Source organism: Aphelocoma coerulescens, unplaced genomic scaffold (genome assembly GCF_041296385.1).
Source record: "Aphelocoma coerulescens isolate FSJ_1873_10779 unplaced genomic scaffold, UR_Acoe_1.0 HiC_scaffold_140, whole genome shotgun sequence".
NCBI classification, from domain to species: Eukaryota; Metazoa; Chordata; class Aves; order Passeriformes; family Corvidae; genus Aphelocoma; species Aphelocoma coerulescens.
This window is the reverse complement of record NW_027183492.1, coordinates 147,813-164,992: the sequence shown is the minus strand read 5'-3', so window position 1 is coordinate 164,992 and position 17,180 is coordinate 147,813. Positions and strand designations below refer to the sequence as shown.

The following is a 17,180-nucleotide window of genomic DNA, read 5'->3' as shown; positions in this document are numbered from 1 at the left end:
TGTCCCCCCCGTGTCCCCCTGGTGTCCCCCCCGGTGTCCCCCCGGTGTCCCCCCCGTGTCCCCCCGGTGTCCCCCTCCGCCGCCGCCATGCTGACCCTGCCGCCGGGGCTCACGGAGGAGGAGGAGGCGCTGCAGAAGCGCTTCGCCAAGCTGCGGAAGAAGGTGCGGACGGAACGGGGAGCTCGGGGGGGGCCTCTGGAGCGGCCCCAACCCCTCCCGTCCCCTCTCACCCCCCATTCCCACCCCGCAGAAAAAGGCGCTGCTGGCGCTGAAGAAGCAGCAGAGCTCGGCCGGGAGCAGCGCTCAGGGCGGCATCAAACGCTGTGAGGGAGGGGAGAAATGGGGAGGGGGGAGGAGAAAATGGGGAGGGGGAGGAGAGAATGAGGAGGGAGAAAATGGGGAGGGGGGAGGAGAAAATGGGGAGGGGGAGGCGAGAATGAGGAGGGGGAAGAAAATGAGGAGAGGGGAGAGAATGGGGAGGGGGGAGAGAATGGGGGAGGGGGAGGAGAAAATGGGGGAGGGGAGGAGAAAATGGGGGGGAAGAAAATGGGGAGGGGGGAGGAGAGAATGTGGGAGGGGGGAGAAAATGGGGGAGGGGGAGGAGAAAGTGGGGAGGGGAAGGAGAAAATGGGGAGGGAGAAAACGGGGAGGGGGGAGGGCTCCGGACCCCCCCCCCGCAGCCCCCAACCGCTGCGATCCCTTTTGGGGAGGGGTCTCCGCGTGGGCGCTTTGTCCTTTGCTCTGTGGGGGAGGGGCCTTCGGGGTCCCCCCGGGGCTGTGACCCCCCCCGTACCCCCCCCAGCCATGTCGGACCAGCCCCCCGTGGACACGGCCACGGCCACCGAGCAGGCCAAGCTGCTGGTCAAGTCCGGCGCCATCAGCGCCATCAAGGCCGAGAACAAGAACTCGGGGTTCAAACGCTCCCGGACGCTCGAGGGCAAGCTCAAGGTGGGACCCTCCCCCCCAGGACCCCCCCAGGACACCCCCGGGACCCCCCCGGATCTCCCCAGAGCTCCTCAGCGCCACCCAACCCCCTCAACCCCCCCAATTCTCAATTCCCCAAAACCCCCCAGGGCCCCCCCGACTCCTGTGACCCCACCCCAAATCCCCGGGGGTCCTCTGGGCCCCCCAAACCTCCCCGTTACCCCCCCACTCTCTGCCACTCAAAGGATTCCCTCCGTTCCCACGCTCCCTGTGCCCCCCCCAACCCGGGACCCCCCCAAAACTCCCCAGGGACCCTCCCCAAACCCCTCTTGGGGACCCCCCAGACCCTTCTCCCCCACCTGGAGGCCTTGAAACACCCTCAAACCCCCCAGGATCCCCCTCTCCCATCACCCCAAAGCCTCTCAGCCCCCCCCATACCCCTGGGGACACCCCGGGGATATTTGGGGACCCCCCCTCACCCCGTTCGCCCCCCCAGGACCCCGAGAAGGGCCCCACCCCCACGTTCCAGCCCTTCCAGCGCAGCGTCTCGGCCGACGACGACTCCCAGGAGGTACCGAGACCCCAAAAATGGGGGGATGGGGGGCTTGGGGTGTGCAGAGACCCCCCCTGTTTGTTCTGGGGGTCCCCCGATGCTGGGACCTCCCCAGTCACCCCCTCCCGTTCCGCAGTCGCGCCGCCCCCAGAGGAAATCGCTCTACGAGAGGTGAGCGGGGCCCCCCCGTGGGTCTGGGGGGCTTTGGGGAGCCTCCCATGGGTCTGGGGGGCTCTGGGGACCCCCTCGTGGGTCTGGGGGGCTTTGGGGTCCCTCCCCGTTGGTCTGGGGGGCTTTAGGGACTCTCCCATGGGTCTGGGGGGCTCTGGGGACCCTCCCCGTGGGTCTGGGGGGCTCTGGGGACTCCCTCGTGGGTTTTGGGGACTCTGGGGACCCTACCCGTGGGTCTGGGGGGCTTTGGGGACCCTCCCATGGGTCTGGGGGGCTTTGGGGACCCCCTGACCCCCTCCCGCGCCCCCCCAGCTTCGTCAGCGCCACTGACCGGCTGCGGGAGCCCGAGGGGGGGGGCGCGGGGGGAGCCCCCCGAGCGGGGGGAGCGGCGCCTGGACTGGGACCCCGAGCCTGAGCCCGAGGAGCGGCGGGAGCGCGACGGCGCCTTCCGCAGTACGGGGGGCCCTAAAAATACTGGGGGGGCCCTAAAAACCTGGAGGGAGGCCTAAAATCCCCAGGGGGGATTCTAAAAACACTGGGGGGGGCCTTAAAAACCTCGGGGAGGGCCTAAAAACCCTGGGGGGTGCCTAAAGACACCAGGGGAGGAGGCTAAAAACACCTGGGGTGCCCAAAACCTGAGGGAACACCCTAAACCTGGGGGGAGAACCCAAACCTGGGGCAGGACTCTAAAAGCTGGGGGTGGCCCCAAATCCGGGCTGTGTCCAAAACCCAAGGGCACCAAAGCCCGGGGATGGGACCCCAAAATTCGGGGAGGACCCCAAAACCCGGGGGTGGGACCCAAAATTCAGGGGTGGGACCCCAAAACCTGGGGGTGGGACCCCAAAATTCAGGGGTGGGACCCCAAAACCCAGGGGGAATCCCAAAGCACTGAGAGCGGGGGGAACAATTTGGGATCCAAGTGGGTTTTGGGGGGAAATTCCTGTGGGGTTGAGGGGGGTCCTCAGGGGGTTGTGAACTTCGGGGTGCCGGGGGTGTCCCCGTTCGAACCCCCCCCCCCCCCCGTGCCCCCCAGGGTCGGACTCGTTCCCGGAGCGCCGCCCGCCCCGCAAGGGGAACACGCTCTACGTGCACGGGGCCGAGCTGAGCCCGGAGCTGCTGCGGGCGGCCTTCGGCCCCTTCGGCGCCATCATCGACCTCTCCATGGACACGCCCCGCAAGTGGGTGGGGCCGGGGCTGGGGGGAGGGGCTACGAGTGGGTGGGGCCTTGATTTGGGCGTGGCAAAGCGGGTGGAGGCGTGGGTGGGGGGAGGGGCTAAACGGGGCGGGGGCCCATTGGGGGTGGGGCTAAGGGTGGGCAGGGTCAGGGGATGTGGGTGGGGTCACAGGATGGGGGTGGGGCTAAGGGTGGGTGGGGTCATGGGATGGGGCAGGGTCACAGGGTGGGGGTGGGGCTAAGGGTGGGTGGGGTCATGGGATGTAGGCGGAGTCATGGGATATGGATGGGGTCACGGGAACGTGGATGGGGTCACAAGATGTGGGTGGGTGTGGTCACTGGATGTGGGTGGGGTCACTGGATATGGGTGGGGTTATGGGATGTGGGTGTGGTCATGGGAATGTGGGTGTGGCCACAGGATGTGGGTGTGGTCACAGGGATGTGGGTGTGGTCAGTGGATGTGGGCGAGGTCACTGGATGTGGGTGGGGTCACTGGATGTGGGTGGGGTCCCTGAATGTGGGTGTGGTCATGGGGTGGGCAGGATCACGGGAATGGGGGTGTGGTTACAGGATGTGGGCGGGGTCATGGGATATGGGTGGGGTTATAGGATGTGGGTGTGGTCACAGGAATGTGGGTGTGGTCACAGGATCTGGGTGGCATCACAAGGTGAAGGTGGGGTAATGGGAATGTGGGTAGGGTCACGGGGATGTGGGCGGGGTCACAGGATGTGGGTGGGGTCACAGGAATGTGGGTGGGGTCAACAGATGTGGGTGGGGTCACTGGATATGGGTGGCGTCACAGGATGTGGGTGGGATCATGGGGTGTAGGCGGAGCTAGGAATGGGTGGGGTCAGTGGATGTGGGCGTGATCACGGGAATGTGGGTGTGGCCACGGGATGTGGGTGTGGTTGTGAGGGGTGTGGCCAAAGTGGGCAGGGCTAATTATTGAGGTGTGGGTGTGGCCAGGACAGGGTGTGGCCATTTGTGGGCGTGTCCCGAGTGCCCCACCCGCTCCGCCTCCCTCTGTCCCCTCAGCTGCGCCTTCGTCACCTACGAGAAGATGGAGTCGGCCGACCAGGCCATGGCCGAGGTGGGGCCGGGCTGGGTTTGGGGCGGGTTTTGGGGGTCCCGGGGAGGGGTCCCTGCCCCGCTGACCCCCTCCCCCTCCCCCGCAGCTGAACGGGGCCGTGGTCCAGGACGTGCAGCTCAAGGTCAGCATCGCCCGCAAGCAGCCCATGCTGGACGCCGCCACCGGGAAGTCGCTCTGGGGGTCCCTGGGTGAGTCTGGGGGCGCTCCCGGGGGTCTCTGGGGGGGGTCCCTGGGGTGGCCCCGCCCGCCTGACCCCGCCCGTGCCCTCCCCAGCCGTGAAGAACAGTGCCAAGGGCTCGCACCGGGACAAGCGCTCGCAGGTGGTGTACAACGAGGACCTGTTCGGGGGACAATAAAGGGCGGCACGGACACGGCGGGGTCGTGGTCAGCTCGGGGGGACACCCGGGGGGGACAGGGACCCGTTTATTGTCACCGGGGGGGAACTGGGGACACCCGGGGGGGACAGGGACCCGTTTATTGTCACCGGGGGGAGCTGGGGACACCCGGGGGGGACAGGGACCCGTTTATTGTCACCAGGGGGACCTGGGGACACACCAGGGACACCCGGGGGACCTCCTGGATCCTCCCGGGTCCCACTGGTGCCGGGTGCTCGGTGACACCGGAGGGGGGAGGGCGTGTCCAGGGCGTGTCCAGGTGGGTCCAGCTGGGTGCAGGCCGTGTCCAGGCGTCCCCAGGTGTGTCTGGACGCGTCCAGCTGTGTCCAGTTGTGTCCAGGGTGGTTCCAGGGGTATCTGACCATGTCTAGCTGTGTCCAGGGTGGTTCCAGGGGTATGTGGCTGTGTCCAGCTGTGTCCAGGGTAGCTCCAGGAGTATCTGGTCATGTCTGGTTGTGTCCAGGGCGGTTCCAGGCGTATCTGGCCGTGTCCAGCTGTGTCCAGGCTGGTTCCAGGGCTACTTTGCCATGTCCAGCTGCGTCCAGGGTGGTTCCAGGGGTATCTGGCCGTGTCTGGCTGTGTCCAGGGTAGTTCCAGGGGTATTTGGCTATATCCAGCTGCGTCCAGGGTGGTTCCACGGATATCTGGCTGTGTCCAGCTGTGTCCAAGGTGATTCCGGGGTAGTTCCAGGGTGTGTCCGGCCGTGTCCGGCCGGTTCCGGCTCAGGGCAGGAAGCCCAGGTCCTCGTCGCGCAGGCGCTCGCGCAGCCAGGGCAGCACCTCGAAGACGCTGATGTGGAAGTCGCGGGCGTGGGACTGCGCCCGGCCCTGGCGGCACACGGGCACCACGCCCCAGCTGACCACGCCCACCTGCGGGCACCCGGCGGTCAGTGGCCACGCCCAGAGCTGACCACACACAGCCAGGGCTCACCTGGGGGTCAGGGACCACGCCCCAGCCGGTCAGTCCCACACCTGGGACCACCAGTTTGTCCCAGTGTCCATCCCAGTGCCCCCAGACCCCCCCAGTGTCCCCCCAGTTCCCCCAGACCCCCCCAGTGCCCACCCCAGTGCCCACCCCAGTGTCCCCCCAGTGCCCCCGCCGTGTCCCCGCTGACCTGGAAGTGTCGCTTCCCCCAGGTGACAATGACAGGGCCGCCGGAGTCGCCTGCGGGGGGAAACTGGGATGGACTGGGAGGCACTGGGACAAACTGGGATGAACTGGGTGAAGGGACGAGGCCCTGGGACCCCTTTGGGGTCAGTGTGGGGCTTTTCCGGGGAGGCTGTGGTGGTTTGTGGTGGCTCAGACCGGTTTATTCCGGTCTGTACCAGTTGGGACTGGTTTGTACTGGTGCGTACCGGGGCAGGCGTTGGGGTCCACCTGGGGCTCGGTGCCCCCCGAGCACAGGAACCGGGGGGTGACCACATCGTCCAGAGAGGTCACGTTGGCGTAGGGGGCGGCCCGGAGGGCGTCGGCCTCACACAGAGCCCGCTGGACACGGGGGGACAGCAGCGGTCAGAGGGGACAGAGGGGACACCGAGGGGACAGCAAGGGGACAGCAGGGACAGAGGGGACAGCAGGGGACAGAGGGGACAGCAGGAGACAGAGGGGACAGCAGGGGACAGAGGGGTCAGCAGGGGACAGAGGGGACAGCAGGGACAGAGGGGACAGCAGGGGTCAGCAGGGACACCGAGGGGACACGGGGGGACAGAGGGGACAGCAGGGACTGAGGGGACACAGGGGGGACAGCAGAGGTCAGTAGGGACAGAGGGGGACAAAGGACCACGAGGACACGGAGTCAGCATGGACAGATGGACATAGGGACACAGGGACAGACAGGGACAGACGGACACAGGGAGGGGACAGACGGACATAGGGAGAGGGCAGACGGATGCAGGTGGTGACAGATGGACACAGGGAGGGGACAGACGGACACAGGGAGGGGACAGACGGACACAGGGAGAGGGCAGACGGATGCAGGCGGTGACAGATGGACACAGGGAGGGAACAGACGGACACAGGGAGGGGACAGACGGACGCGGGGGTGTCGCACGTCCCCACCTGGTCCCCCAGCTTGAGCAGCACCTTCTGCCGCTGCAGCCCCGCGCCGCTGCGGGGGGACAGGAAAAACGCCTCGACGTTCTTGGGGGGCAGCAGGAGGCGGCCTGGGGGGCACGGGGGGGTCAGGGGGGTCCTGGAGGGGCAGGGAATTGGGGGGGAGGGGTCCCAGGGAGGGGCAGGAAGGGACAGGGAACAGCTGGGGGGGGTCCCGGGGGAGCTTCCCAGGCACTGTGGGGGTGTTTTGGGGGGGTTGGGGGCCCTATTTGGGTCTGGGGGGGTTTCTGTGGGTCTGGGGGGTCCCGGGGGGTCTCGGGGGGGCTCACGGTGGTCCTGGCAGGAGCTCCTCTCCGGCAGCCGCAGCGCCCGCGACGCCCCCTCGGTGCAGGGGATGCAGATGGGGCTGGGGAGGGGGCACAGAGGGGGGGGGGGTGGGGTCAGCACCCCAAAAACCCCCCCCGAGACCCCTCAGAACCCCCCCCCCCGAGCCCCCCCAGACCCCTCACCGGTGGGTGGGCGAGGGGGGCACGGCCCGGTCCAGCTGCACCAGGGCCACGTCGAAGTCGTAGAACTCGGGGACGCCGCGGTCGCGCCGAGCGCCCAGGCGGAACTCGGGGTGCAGGAACAGCCCCGCCACCCCCCGGCGCTCCCGCAGGCCTGGGGGGGACACGGAGGGGCTCAGGGGGGGCTGCCGGGGACCCCCACGAGCCCCCCGAGCCGGGGGGACGCGGGGGACACAGAGGTGACCCCGAGCTCGGGGGTCCCCCCAGGGGTGCAGGGTCGGCTGTGCCGGGGGGGGCTTTGGGGGGGGGACGTCGGGGTTTTGGGGGGGTCCCCAGGGTTTTAGGGAGTCCCCAGGCCATTGGGGGTGTCCCCAGCCCATTCAGGGGTGTCCCCAGGTGTCCCCAGGCCCCCCTGACCGATGTCCACGCCCAGCCAGGCCGGCTGGTCCTCCAGGGTGAAGCAGTGGGCAGCGGTCAGCACGAAGTAGGGGGACACGAGTGACCCCTGGCAGCGCTCCTGGCCCCGCCCGGGCCGCTGTGGGGGGGGGAAAGGAGGAGGGAAGGGTCAGAGGGGGCCCCAAAAAACTCCTGGGACCCCCCCTCAGCCCCCCCTGGACCCCCTCCTCACCGTCACTGTCACCGTCACCTCCCAGGGGTTCCTCTCGCGCTCCTCGGCCTTGGAGAACTCCAGGCTGACCCCGCACAGGTCCAGGGTGGAGCTCTCATCTGGGGGGGGGGCACGGGGAGGGGTTTTAGGGGATCCTGAGAGGCTCTTGGGGAGGTCCTGATGGGATTTTGGGGGTCCTTGGGATGATTTTGGGGTCCCCCGGTAGCGGTGCGAGAGCCTCCTCAGGATGAACTCCTTGGGGGTTTTGGGGTCTGGGGGAGGTTTGGGGGTCCCAGGGCAGTTTGGGGGGATGTTTGAAGGTCGCGGGGCTGATTTTGGGGTGACTCGGGGGTGTTTGGGTACCGATCATGCGGTGGAACACCTCCTGCAGCTCCTCGGTGCCCCTCAGGAGGAACACGTGCTGCTCCCCTGGGGGGCTCCGGGGGTTCTGGGGGGTTTTGGGGGTGTTTTTGGGGTGTTTTTGGGGTGTTTTTGGGGTCTCCGGGTACCGATCATGCGGTGGAACACCTCCTGCAGCTCCTCGGTGCCCCTCAGGAAGAACACGTGCTGCTCCCCCGCCTTGTGCGACGCCAGCGCGTTCAGGAGCTCGCCGTGGTCGCCGGCGTCCTCCCCCAGCCCGAAGGCGTAAACGTCTGGGGGGAGGAAACAGGGGGGTCAGGGCACCCTAAAGTACCCAAAAATACCCCAAAACCACCCCCAAATACCCCCAAAACCCACCAGAACAACCCCCAGCACCCTAAAATACCCAAAACCACCCCAAATCCCCCAGCCCAAAGGTGTAAATGTCTGGGGGGAGGAAACGGGGGTATCAGGGCACCCTAAAGTACCCAAAAAATACCCCAAAACCACCCTCAAATACCCCCAAAACCCACCAGAACACCCCACAGCACCCTAAAATACCCCAAACCACCCCAAGTCCCCCACCCCGAAGGTGTAAACCTCTGGGACAAGGGCAAATGGGGAGGGGGAAGGGTCAGAGAACCCCAAAATACCCAAAAAACACCCCAAAACCACCCCCTTATACCCCCAAAACCCACCAGAACACACCCCCCAGCACCCTAAAGTACCCCAAAAAAACCCCCCAACCTTCTCAAAACATCCCCCAGCACACCAAGATATCCCCAGGACCCCCCAGGACCCCCAGACCCCACCCAGGAAATCCTCGCGGTCGTTCTGGGGGTCTCTCCCGATGCTCAGCAGCTCCCGGATCTGGTGCAGGACGGGCACCGGCGACCCCCCCATGTTGGCTTGGCCTGGGGGGGCACGGGGGGGATTTAGGGGCTCCCAGGGAGTTTGGGGAGGGGTCCCAGAGGGTCCCGGGGAGGACTTGGGGGAACACCAGAACGTTTGGGGAGGGGGGTCCCAAGGGAGATTTGGGGGATTCCCAGGGGGTCTCGGGGATTCAGAGGAATTTAGGGGTCCCAGGGGATCTGGGGAGGTCCCAGTGGGGGATTCCTGGGGGGTCCCAAGGGAGATTTGGGGGATTCCCAAGGGGATTTCCAGGGGGTCCCAGGGGGGTTCTGAGGAATTTAAGGGGTCCCAGGGGATTTCGGGGCATCCCAGGGGGATTCTGAGGAATTTAAGGGGTCCCAAGGGGATTTGGGGAGGTCCCAGTGGGAGATTCTGAAGAATTTAAAGGGTCCCAGGGGATTTGGGGCGGTCCCAGTGGGTCCCAAGGGAGATTTGGGGGATTCCCAAGGGGATTTCGGGGCGTCCCACGGGGATTCACAAGAATTTAAGGGGTCCCAGGGGATTTGGGGAGGTCCCAGTGGCAGATTCTGAGGAATTTAAGGGGTCCCAGGGGATTTCGGGGCTCCCAGGGGGATTCTGAGGAATTAAGGGGTCCCAGGGGATTTGGGGCGGTCCCAATGGGGGATTCCTGGGGAGCCCCGTGGGGGTTTCGGGGGGGTCCTGGCGGGTCCCGGGGGGCGGTTTGGGGGTCCCGGGGGGGTCCCCACCGTCGGTCATGATGACGATGACGTGCCGGGTGCTGTTGGTGACCGGGGCGGGCCGCAGCCCCCGCAGCTGCTCCGCCCGTTCCTGCTGCACCAGGAGCTCGTACACGGCCCGCAGCGCCCCGGCCAGGTTCGTGCCGGGGGCCTGGGAGTGGGCTGGGGGCGCGGGGGGGTCAGGGAGACCCCCCAAAAAAAAAACCCCAGAGCTTTCCCCCGCCCAAACCCACACGGAACGCAGAGACCCCCAAAATCCCCCCCCCAGAAACCCCCCAAACCCACACAGAACACACAGAGACCCCAGAACCCCCCCAAACCCACACGGAACGCAGAGACCCCCAAAATCCCCCCCCCCCCCAGAAACCCCCCAAAGCCACACAGAGACCCCACAGAACACACAGAGACCCCAAAACCCCCCCAGAACCCCCCCCAAACCCACACGGAACGCAGAGACCCCCAAAATCCCCCCCCCCCCCAGAAACCCCCCAAACCCACACAGAACACACAGAGACCCCCAAAACCCACAGAGACCCCAAGAGCCCCCCCCAAACCCACACAGAACGCACAGAGACCCCAAAACCTCCCCAGAACCCCCCAAATCCCCCCAGGACCCCCCAAATCCCCCCCAAACCCCCCAGGACCCCCCAAGGCCCCCCAGGACCCCCACCTTCCAGGGGCAGCCCCTCGAGCTGCTCCCAGACCCCATTCCCGGGACCCCCAGAGCCCCCAAATCTCCCCCAAATCCCCCCAGGACCCCCCAAATCTGCCCCAAATCCCCCCCAGGACCCCCCAAGGCCCCCCAGGACCCCCAAACCCCCCCACCTTCCAGGGGCAGCCCCTCGAGCCGCTCCTGGACCCCGTTCCCGGGACCCCCAAATCCCCCCAAGGCCCCCCCAGGACTCCCCACATCCCCCCAGGACCCCCAAATCTGCCCCAAATCCCCCCCAGGACTCCCCAGATCCCCCCAGGACCCCCAAATCTGCCCCAAATCCCCCCCAGGACTCCCCAGATCCCCCCAGGACCCCCAAATCTGCCCCAAATCCCCCCCAGGACCCCCCCAAACCCCCCACCTTCCAGGGGCAGCCCCTCGAGCTGCTCCCGGACCCCATTCCCGGGACCCCCAGAGCCCCCAAATCTCCCCCAAATTCCCCCCAGGACCCCCCAAATCTGCCCCAAATCCCCCCACGACCCCCCAAATCTGCCCCAAATCCCCCCAGGACCCCCCCAAATCCCCCCCAGGACCCCCAAAACCCCCCACCTTCCAGGGGCAGCCCCTCGAGCTGCTCCCGGACCCCATTCCCGGGACCCCCAGACCCCCCAAATCTGCCCCAAATCCCCCCAGGACCCCCCAAATCCCCCCCAGGACCCCCCAAACCCCCCACTTTCCAGGGGCAGCCCCTCGAGCTGCTCCCGGACCCCATTCCCGGGACCCCCAGACCCCCCAAATCTGCCCCAAATTCCCCCCAGGACCCCCCAAATCTGCCCCAAATCCCCCCAGGACCCCCCAAATTCCCCCCAGGACCCCCCAAATCTGCCCCAAATCCCCCCACGACCCCCCAAATCTGCCCCAAATCCCCCCCAGGAACCCCCCAAACCCCCCACTTTCCAGGGGCAGCCCCTCGAGCTGCTCCCGGACCCCATTCCCGGGACCCCCAGAGCCCCCAAATCTCCCCCAAATTCCCCCCAGGACCCCCCAAATCTGCCCCAAATCCCCCCCAGGAACCCCCCAAACCCCCCACCTTCCAGGGGCAGCCCCTCGAGCTGCTCCCGGACCCAGGCGCTGTCGGCCGCCCGCGGCTCCGTGGGGCTCAGCACCACCCGCGCCTGCGACCCGAACGTGATCACCCCATAGCGCGGGGCCGCCCCATAGCTGGCGATCTGCGGGAAACGGGGGGCTCAGAGGGGCTCGGGGGGGTCTCCAGAGGAGTCTGGGGGGGTTTACGGGGGATTTGGGAGAGGGGAGAAGGGGTTTGGGGGCTCCCGGGGAGGGTTATGGGGCGGTAGAAGGGATTTGGGGGGCTCTGAGGGGATTTGGGGGCGGTAGAAGGGATTTGGGGGCGGTAGAAGGGATTTGGGGGGCTCTGAGGGGAGTTTAGGGGCGGTAGAAGGGATTTGGGGGGCTCTGAGGGGATTTGGGGGCGGTAGAAGGGATGTGGGGGGCTCTGAGGGGATTTGGGGTCTCTGAGGGGATTTGGGGGATTTAAAGGGGATTTTGGGGCTCCCAGAGGGGATTTGGAGGGAGCCTGGAAGGGATTTCGGGGTTTTGGGGTGGGTTTGGGGTTCCCTGGGTGCTTTGGGGGCTCTTAGAGCTTTCCCGTGATGTTTTCGAGGGGGGGTTCGAGTTCCCAGGATGTTTTTTGGGGTTCCTGGTGTGGCTTTCTGGTGTTTCTGGGGTGGTTTTGGGGTTCTGGGGGGTGTTTTTGGTGTTTCTGAGGTCCCCGGGGTGGGGTTTTGGGGTGTTTTCAGCGTTTCTGGGGTATTTTTGGGGTGTTTTTGGTGTTTCTGAGGTCCTTGGCGGTTTTTTTGGGGGGTGTTTTTGGCGTTTCTGAGGTCGCCGGGGGTGGGTTTTGGGGCGTTTTCGGCATTTTTGGGGTAGTTTGGGGGGTTTTTTGATGTTTCTGAGGTCCTTGGGTTTTTTTTTTTGCGGTGTTTTCGGCGTTTCTGGGGTCCCCAGGGGGGTTTGGGGTGTTTTTGGCGTTTCTAGGGTAGTTTTGGGGGGTTTTGGGGGATTTTTTTGGTGTTTCTGAGGTCCTTGGGGTTTTTTTGGGGGTGATTTTGGCGTTTCTAGGGTAGTTTTGGGGGGTATTTTTGGCGTTTCTGGGGTCCCCGGGGGGGTTTTTGGGGGTGTTTTTGGCGTTTCTGGGGTCCCCGGGGGGGTTTTTGGGGGTGTTCTCGGCGTTTCTGGGGGTGCCACCTTCTCCACGAGCTCGCTGAGCGCGCTCCGCGCGTCCTCGTAGTCGCGGGGGCTGACGCTGCGCGAGGCGTCGAGCACCAGGAACACGTTCAGGGCCGCGCCCGCCTCCAGCCGGATCCGCCGCTTCAGCGTGGGGTCTGGGGGGGCCGCGACCACCCTGAGACCCCCCCGAGACAGCCCCGGAACCCCCCGAGACCCATCGGAGCCCCCCAGACCCACAGGGACCCTCAGGGACCCTCAGCATTGGGTCTGGGGGGAGGGGGCTGAGACCACCGGGACCCTCCCCCTCCCCCCAGGACCCCTCGGGACCCCCCCAGACCCACCGGGACCCTCGGGGCCCCTCAGAGCCCCTCCCTGTGGGGGGGAACCGTCCCCAAAAGGCTCCGGGAGCCCCCAGTGACCCCCTCCGGACCCCCCCGGGACCCCCGGGACCCCCACCATGGCTGCGGTTGGCCTCGGCCGCCTCCACGGTCTGGGTGAGGGACGCCAGGAACGCCTCGGCCACGTCCTCGGGGATGTCGAAGGCGTTGGGGTCTGGGGGGACACGGGGGGGACACGGGGTCACCCCCGGGACCCCCCCTGGCAGCACCCTCGGGGCTCAGAGCCCCCCGGAACCTCCCCCCCCCCCGGTGCCCCCAGACCCTCATTCCATCACTGGGGCTCAGCACCCCCGGGACCCCCGGTCCCTCTGTCCCCCCCCGGACCCCCCGGGACCCCCCAGACCCCCCCTCACCTCGGGACCGGGGCTCGGTGCCGCTCCAGAACCCCCCGAACCCCCCCGAGCCCCCCGAACCCCCCAGAACCCCCGGTCCCTCTGTCCCCCCCGGCCCCCCCGGGACCCCCCAGACCCCCCCTCACCTCTGCACGGGGCTCGCTGCCGCTCCAGAACCCCCCCGAACCCCCCCCGAGCCCCCCCGAACCCCCGGTCCCTCTGTCCCCCCCGGCCCCCCCGGGACCCCCCCTCACCTCTGCACGGGGCTCGGTGCCGCTCCAGAACCCCCCCGAACCCCCCGAACCCCCCGAACCCCCGGTCCCTCTGTCCCCCCCGGCCCCCCCGGGATCCCCGGACCCCCCCTCACCTCGGCACCGGGGCTCGGTGCCGCTCCACGCCCCCCCCTCGAGGCAGCGGCGCTCGGCCGAGCCCACCAGCTGCAGCCCCGGGCGGCACCGGAACCGAACCACCCCCTCCACGCCGAACCGGGCCCGCGACCCCTCCATGGACGCCCCCGGGGGCACGGCCGGGGCCGGGCAGTCACCGGCTGGGGGGACGGGGGGGGTCAGAGCCACAAAACCACCCAAAAAACCACCAAAACCACCCAAAACCTACCCCAAAACCACCCCAAAACCACCAAAACCACCCCAAAACCACCCAAAAAAACACCAAAACCACCCAAAACCTACCCCAAAACCACCCCAAAACCACCAAAACCACCCCAAAACCACCCAAAAAAACACCAAAACCACCCAAAACCACTAAAAAACACCAAAATCACCCCAAAAAACACCCAAAAACCACCCTAAACCACCCAAAACCACCGCAAACCCACCCAAAACCACCAAAAAACACCAAAACCACCAAAACCCACCCAAAACCACCCAAGAACCACCCCAAAACCACCCCAAAAACACCCCAAAAACACCCAGAACACCCCAAAACACCCCCGAAACCCCCGTGGGACCCTCCCGAACCCCACCGGGGCCCCCCCAGGAGCCCTCAGACCCCCCCCAGGACCCCCCCCAAGACCTCCCAATGCCACCTTGGCCCCCCAGGACCCCTCCCCACATCCCCCCCCCCCTTACATCCATCGTCGCAGACGGGGTCGGGCCCCTCCCAGCGCCCCCCGGCCCCGCAGCGCCGCTCGGGGGGGCCGCGCAGGGTGAACCCCCCCGCGCAGCCGTAGCGCAGCACCGAGCCCGGGGCGTGCCGCCCCCCCCGCGGCCAAAACCAGCCCTGCTCGAACTCCAGCGGCGCCGGGCACCACACGGCTGGGGGCGGGAGCGGGGGCTGAGACCACCGGGAGCCCCCCGGGACCCCCAACCCACCGGGAGCCCCCCCGGGACCCCCAACCCACCGGGAACACCCCCCGGCAACCACCGGCACCCCCAACCCACCGGGAGCCCCCCCGGGACCCCCAACCCACCGGGAACAGCCCCCGGGAACTCCAAACCCCCCGGGAGCCCCTCCCAGGACCCCCAACACACCGGGAACACCCCCCGGAACCCCCAACCCACCGGGAGCCCCCCCGGGACCCCCAACCCACCGGGAGCCCCGCCGGGACCCCCAACCCACCGGGAACACCCCCCGGCAACCACCGGAACCCCCAACCCACCGGGAGCCCCGCCGGGACCCCCAACCCACCGGGAACACCCCCGGCAACCACCGGGAGCCCCCCCGGGACCCCCAACCCACCGGGACCCCCCCCCCACAACACCGAGAACTCCCTGGGACCCCTCCCGCGAATCCCCCGGGACCCCCAAAGCCCCTGGAAGCCCCGGGACGCCCCGACGACCGCAAGGACCCCTCCCAAACACTCCCCCCCCCACACCTGGGACCCCCCCCATTCCCCCCCCAGCGCCCCCCAGCCCCACCTTGGCAGCGGGGGGGCTCGGTGCCGCCCCCGGGCAGGGGGTCCCAGCTGCCGTCGGGGCCGCAGCGGCGCAGCGCGGTGGGGGCGGGGGCGGTGCCGGGGGGGCAGCGGTAGAGCAGCACCTCCCCCCCCGCCACCAGCTCCCCCCGGCCCCCCGAGATCGGCGCCAGCGAGGGGTCACAGCGCGGGGGGGGCAGCGAGGGCGGGGGGGCGGCCGGGGGGGGCGAGGGGACACCTGGGGGGCGAGGGGACAGTCAGTGGGGGGGGTCCCGGTGGTCATTGGGGGGCAGGTGAGGGTCCCGGGGGGGGTCCCGCGGGTCATCGTGGGTCGGGTGTGGGCTCCCTGGGGGTCACTCTGGGTCACTCTGGGGTCTCAGGGGTCCCTGTGGGGCCGGTTTGGGGTGTCCAGGGGGCTGTGGGTCACTCTGGGTCACTCTGGGGTCTCAGGGGTCCCTGTGGGGCCGGTTTGGGGTGTCCAGGGGGGTCTCTGGGGGTCCCCGGGGGGTCACTCACTGACCGAGGACCAGGGGCAGCAGCAGCAGCCCCAGGACAGCTCCGGCCATGGCTGAAGGTCCGAGTGTCCAGCGCCGAGGGTCCGACTGGGGTCCGAGTGTCCGGCTGTCCCTGTGTCCGGCTGTCCGAGTGTCCGGCCCGGTGTCCTGGGGGGGGGTTACAAACCCCCCCCTCCCCCACCCCGCGGTGTCCGGGAAGTCACGGGGTGGGGGGGGGGGGGGGAGGGGGTCAAGGGCCGGGGCCGTGACCGAGGGGACAGCGGGGGCCCCGCGGGGGGGGCCGAACGCGGCTTCCACGGCCCCGAAAATGCCCCGAACGGCCCCAAAAATGCACCCGGGGGGGGCCAGAAGTGGCTCCGATGTCCCCCAAAACGGCTGGAATGTCCCCAAGAAGGCCGGGAATGTCCCCAGGAAACGCTTGGAATGTCCCCAAAAATACCTTTAATGACCCAAAAAACTCACCGGGGAAGGGGGGGGGGGGGCACGAAATAATCCTTTAATGTCGCAAAAACCGCCCCAGGGGGCACAAAAACAACTTTAATGCTCCAAAAAAACGCCCCGAGGAACAAAAAGTCCCCTTTATGACCCCAAAAACGCTTCAGGGGACTCAGAAACTTCCTCAACTCCCCAAAAACGCGCCTGGGGGGGACAAAAATGGCTGTGATGTCCCCAAAAATGGTTGTGATGTCCCCAAAAATGGCTCTGATGTCCCCAGTCCCCAGCTCCTCCCATCTGGGGCCTCCCGAGGGGATTTGGGGGTCCCCGAGGGATTTTTGAGGGATTTTGGGGCGTTTCGGGGCGATTCGTGAACGATTTCTGTCCGATTTTGAGGCGATCTGAGGCGTTTTTTGGGGTGATTTTCGGGTGATTTTTGTGGTGATTTGGGGGCGATCTGAGGCGTTTTTTGGGGTGATTTTCGGGTGACTTTTGTGGTGATTTGGGGGCGATCTCGAGTGATTTTTGACGGATTTTGCGCGGTTTGCGGCCGATTTCGCCACCCCCGTCACCACGGCAACGGCGACAGCGGGGACAGCGGGGACACAGGGGCGGGGGGGCAGCCGCTGACCCCCCCCCGGGAGGGGACACCGAGCCCGGGATGTCCCCAAGAGGAGGCACCGCTGTCCCCGAGCTGGGAATGTCCCCGAGGAGCGGCACCGCCGTCCTGTCCCCGCCGATGTCCCCAGTCCAAGCCCCGCCACCTCCCTGTCCCCTCTCTTGGCGCTGCCACCAGGGGAAGGGACCCCCCCCCGGTGCCCCCTCGGTGTCCCCAGGGGACGAGGACGGGGACGCTGCTGCTTCCACCTTTATTGGGGACATCGGGGACAGGAGAGGGACGCGGGGACGGGGCGGGGACGAGGAGGGGACAGTCGGGATGGGGACACGGGGACACGGGAGCAGGGCGGGCACAGCGCGACAGGGACCCGGCGACACCGGGGGGACACGGGGACAGCGAGCCGGGGACAGCCCCGGCGCTACAGCGGCTCCCGCAGCTCCTCCGAGCGTCCCCAACCTGGGGAGGGGACACGGAGAGGGACAGCGCTGGACACGGGGTCCCTGCGTGTCCCCAGAGCCCCTCCCCTGTCCCCAGCTGTCCCCTCACCGCGGCTCTCGCTGTCCTCGGTGTCCCCGGACGCGTCCCGGCTCCCGATGTCGCCGAGGGGCGCGACCCTCGGCCGCTCCGGCCGGGCGGGGTGGCCCTGGGGACGCGTCCCCTCCTCTTG

At 67.7% G+C, this 17,180-nt stretch overlaps 2 protein-coding genes across 2 annotated transcripts; one reads left to right on the top strand and one right to left on the bottom strand.

Annotated features, from left to right (window-relative positions):
• Positions 1-17: 17 nt before the first annotated feature.
• NELFE (negative elongation factor complex member E) lies at positions 18-4,283 on the top strand. Its single transcript, XM_068998630.1, is given in 11 exon segments — positions 18-162; positions 251-323; positions 803-948; positions 1,421-1,495; positions 1,614-1,648; positions 1,961-1,997; positions 1,999-2,101; positions 2,682-2,826; positions 3,858-3,912; positions 3,998-4,100; positions 4,186-4,283. Coding segments are annotated over 11 exon segments (930 nt in total). The 5' UTR covers positions 18-87; the 3' UTR covers positions 4,269-4,283.
• An 8-nt stretch (positions 4,284-4,291) lies between these two features.
• CFB (complement factor B) lies at positions 4,292-15,614 on the bottom strand. The gene is made up of 18 exons (XM_068998638.1): positions 15,465-15,614; positions 14,949-15,182; positions 14,160-14,345; positions 13,439-13,618; positions 12,798-12,893; positions 12,360-12,496; positions 11,185-11,323; positions 9,452-9,604; positions 8,645-8,746; positions 7,982-8,125; positions 7,494-7,591; positions 7,283-7,400; positions 6,869-7,019; positions 6,689-6,765; positions 6,366-6,469; positions 5,663-5,795; positions 5,422-5,471; positions 4,292-5,176 (listed from the first exon to the last, which is right to left on the bottom strand). Exons 1-18 carry the CDS (start codon positions 15,508-15,510, stop codon positions 5,030-5,032), a joined length of 2,295 nt encoding a protein of 764 aa, XP_068854739.1. The 5' UTR covers positions 15,511-15,614; the 3' UTR covers positions 4,292-5,029.
• Between the last annotated feature and the right edge of the window lie 1,566 nt (positions 15,615-17,180).

Excerpts from the sequence above, each read along its gene's own strand:
- CFB (XM_068998638.1), bottom strand. The coding sequence starts at position 15,510 with ATGGCCGGAGCTGTCCTGGGGCTGCTGCTGCTGCCCCTGGTCCTCG. Across the intron at positions 13,619-14,159 it reads CCCCGTCTGCGACGATGGAT|CCGGTGACTGCCCGGCCCCG; the intron begins GTAAGGGGGGGG and ends CCGTCCCCCCAG. Across the intron at positions 5,177-5,421 it reads GGGGGAAGCGACACTTCCAG|GTGGGCGTGGTCAGCTGGGG; the intron begins GTCAGCGGGGAC and ends GGGTGCCCGCAG.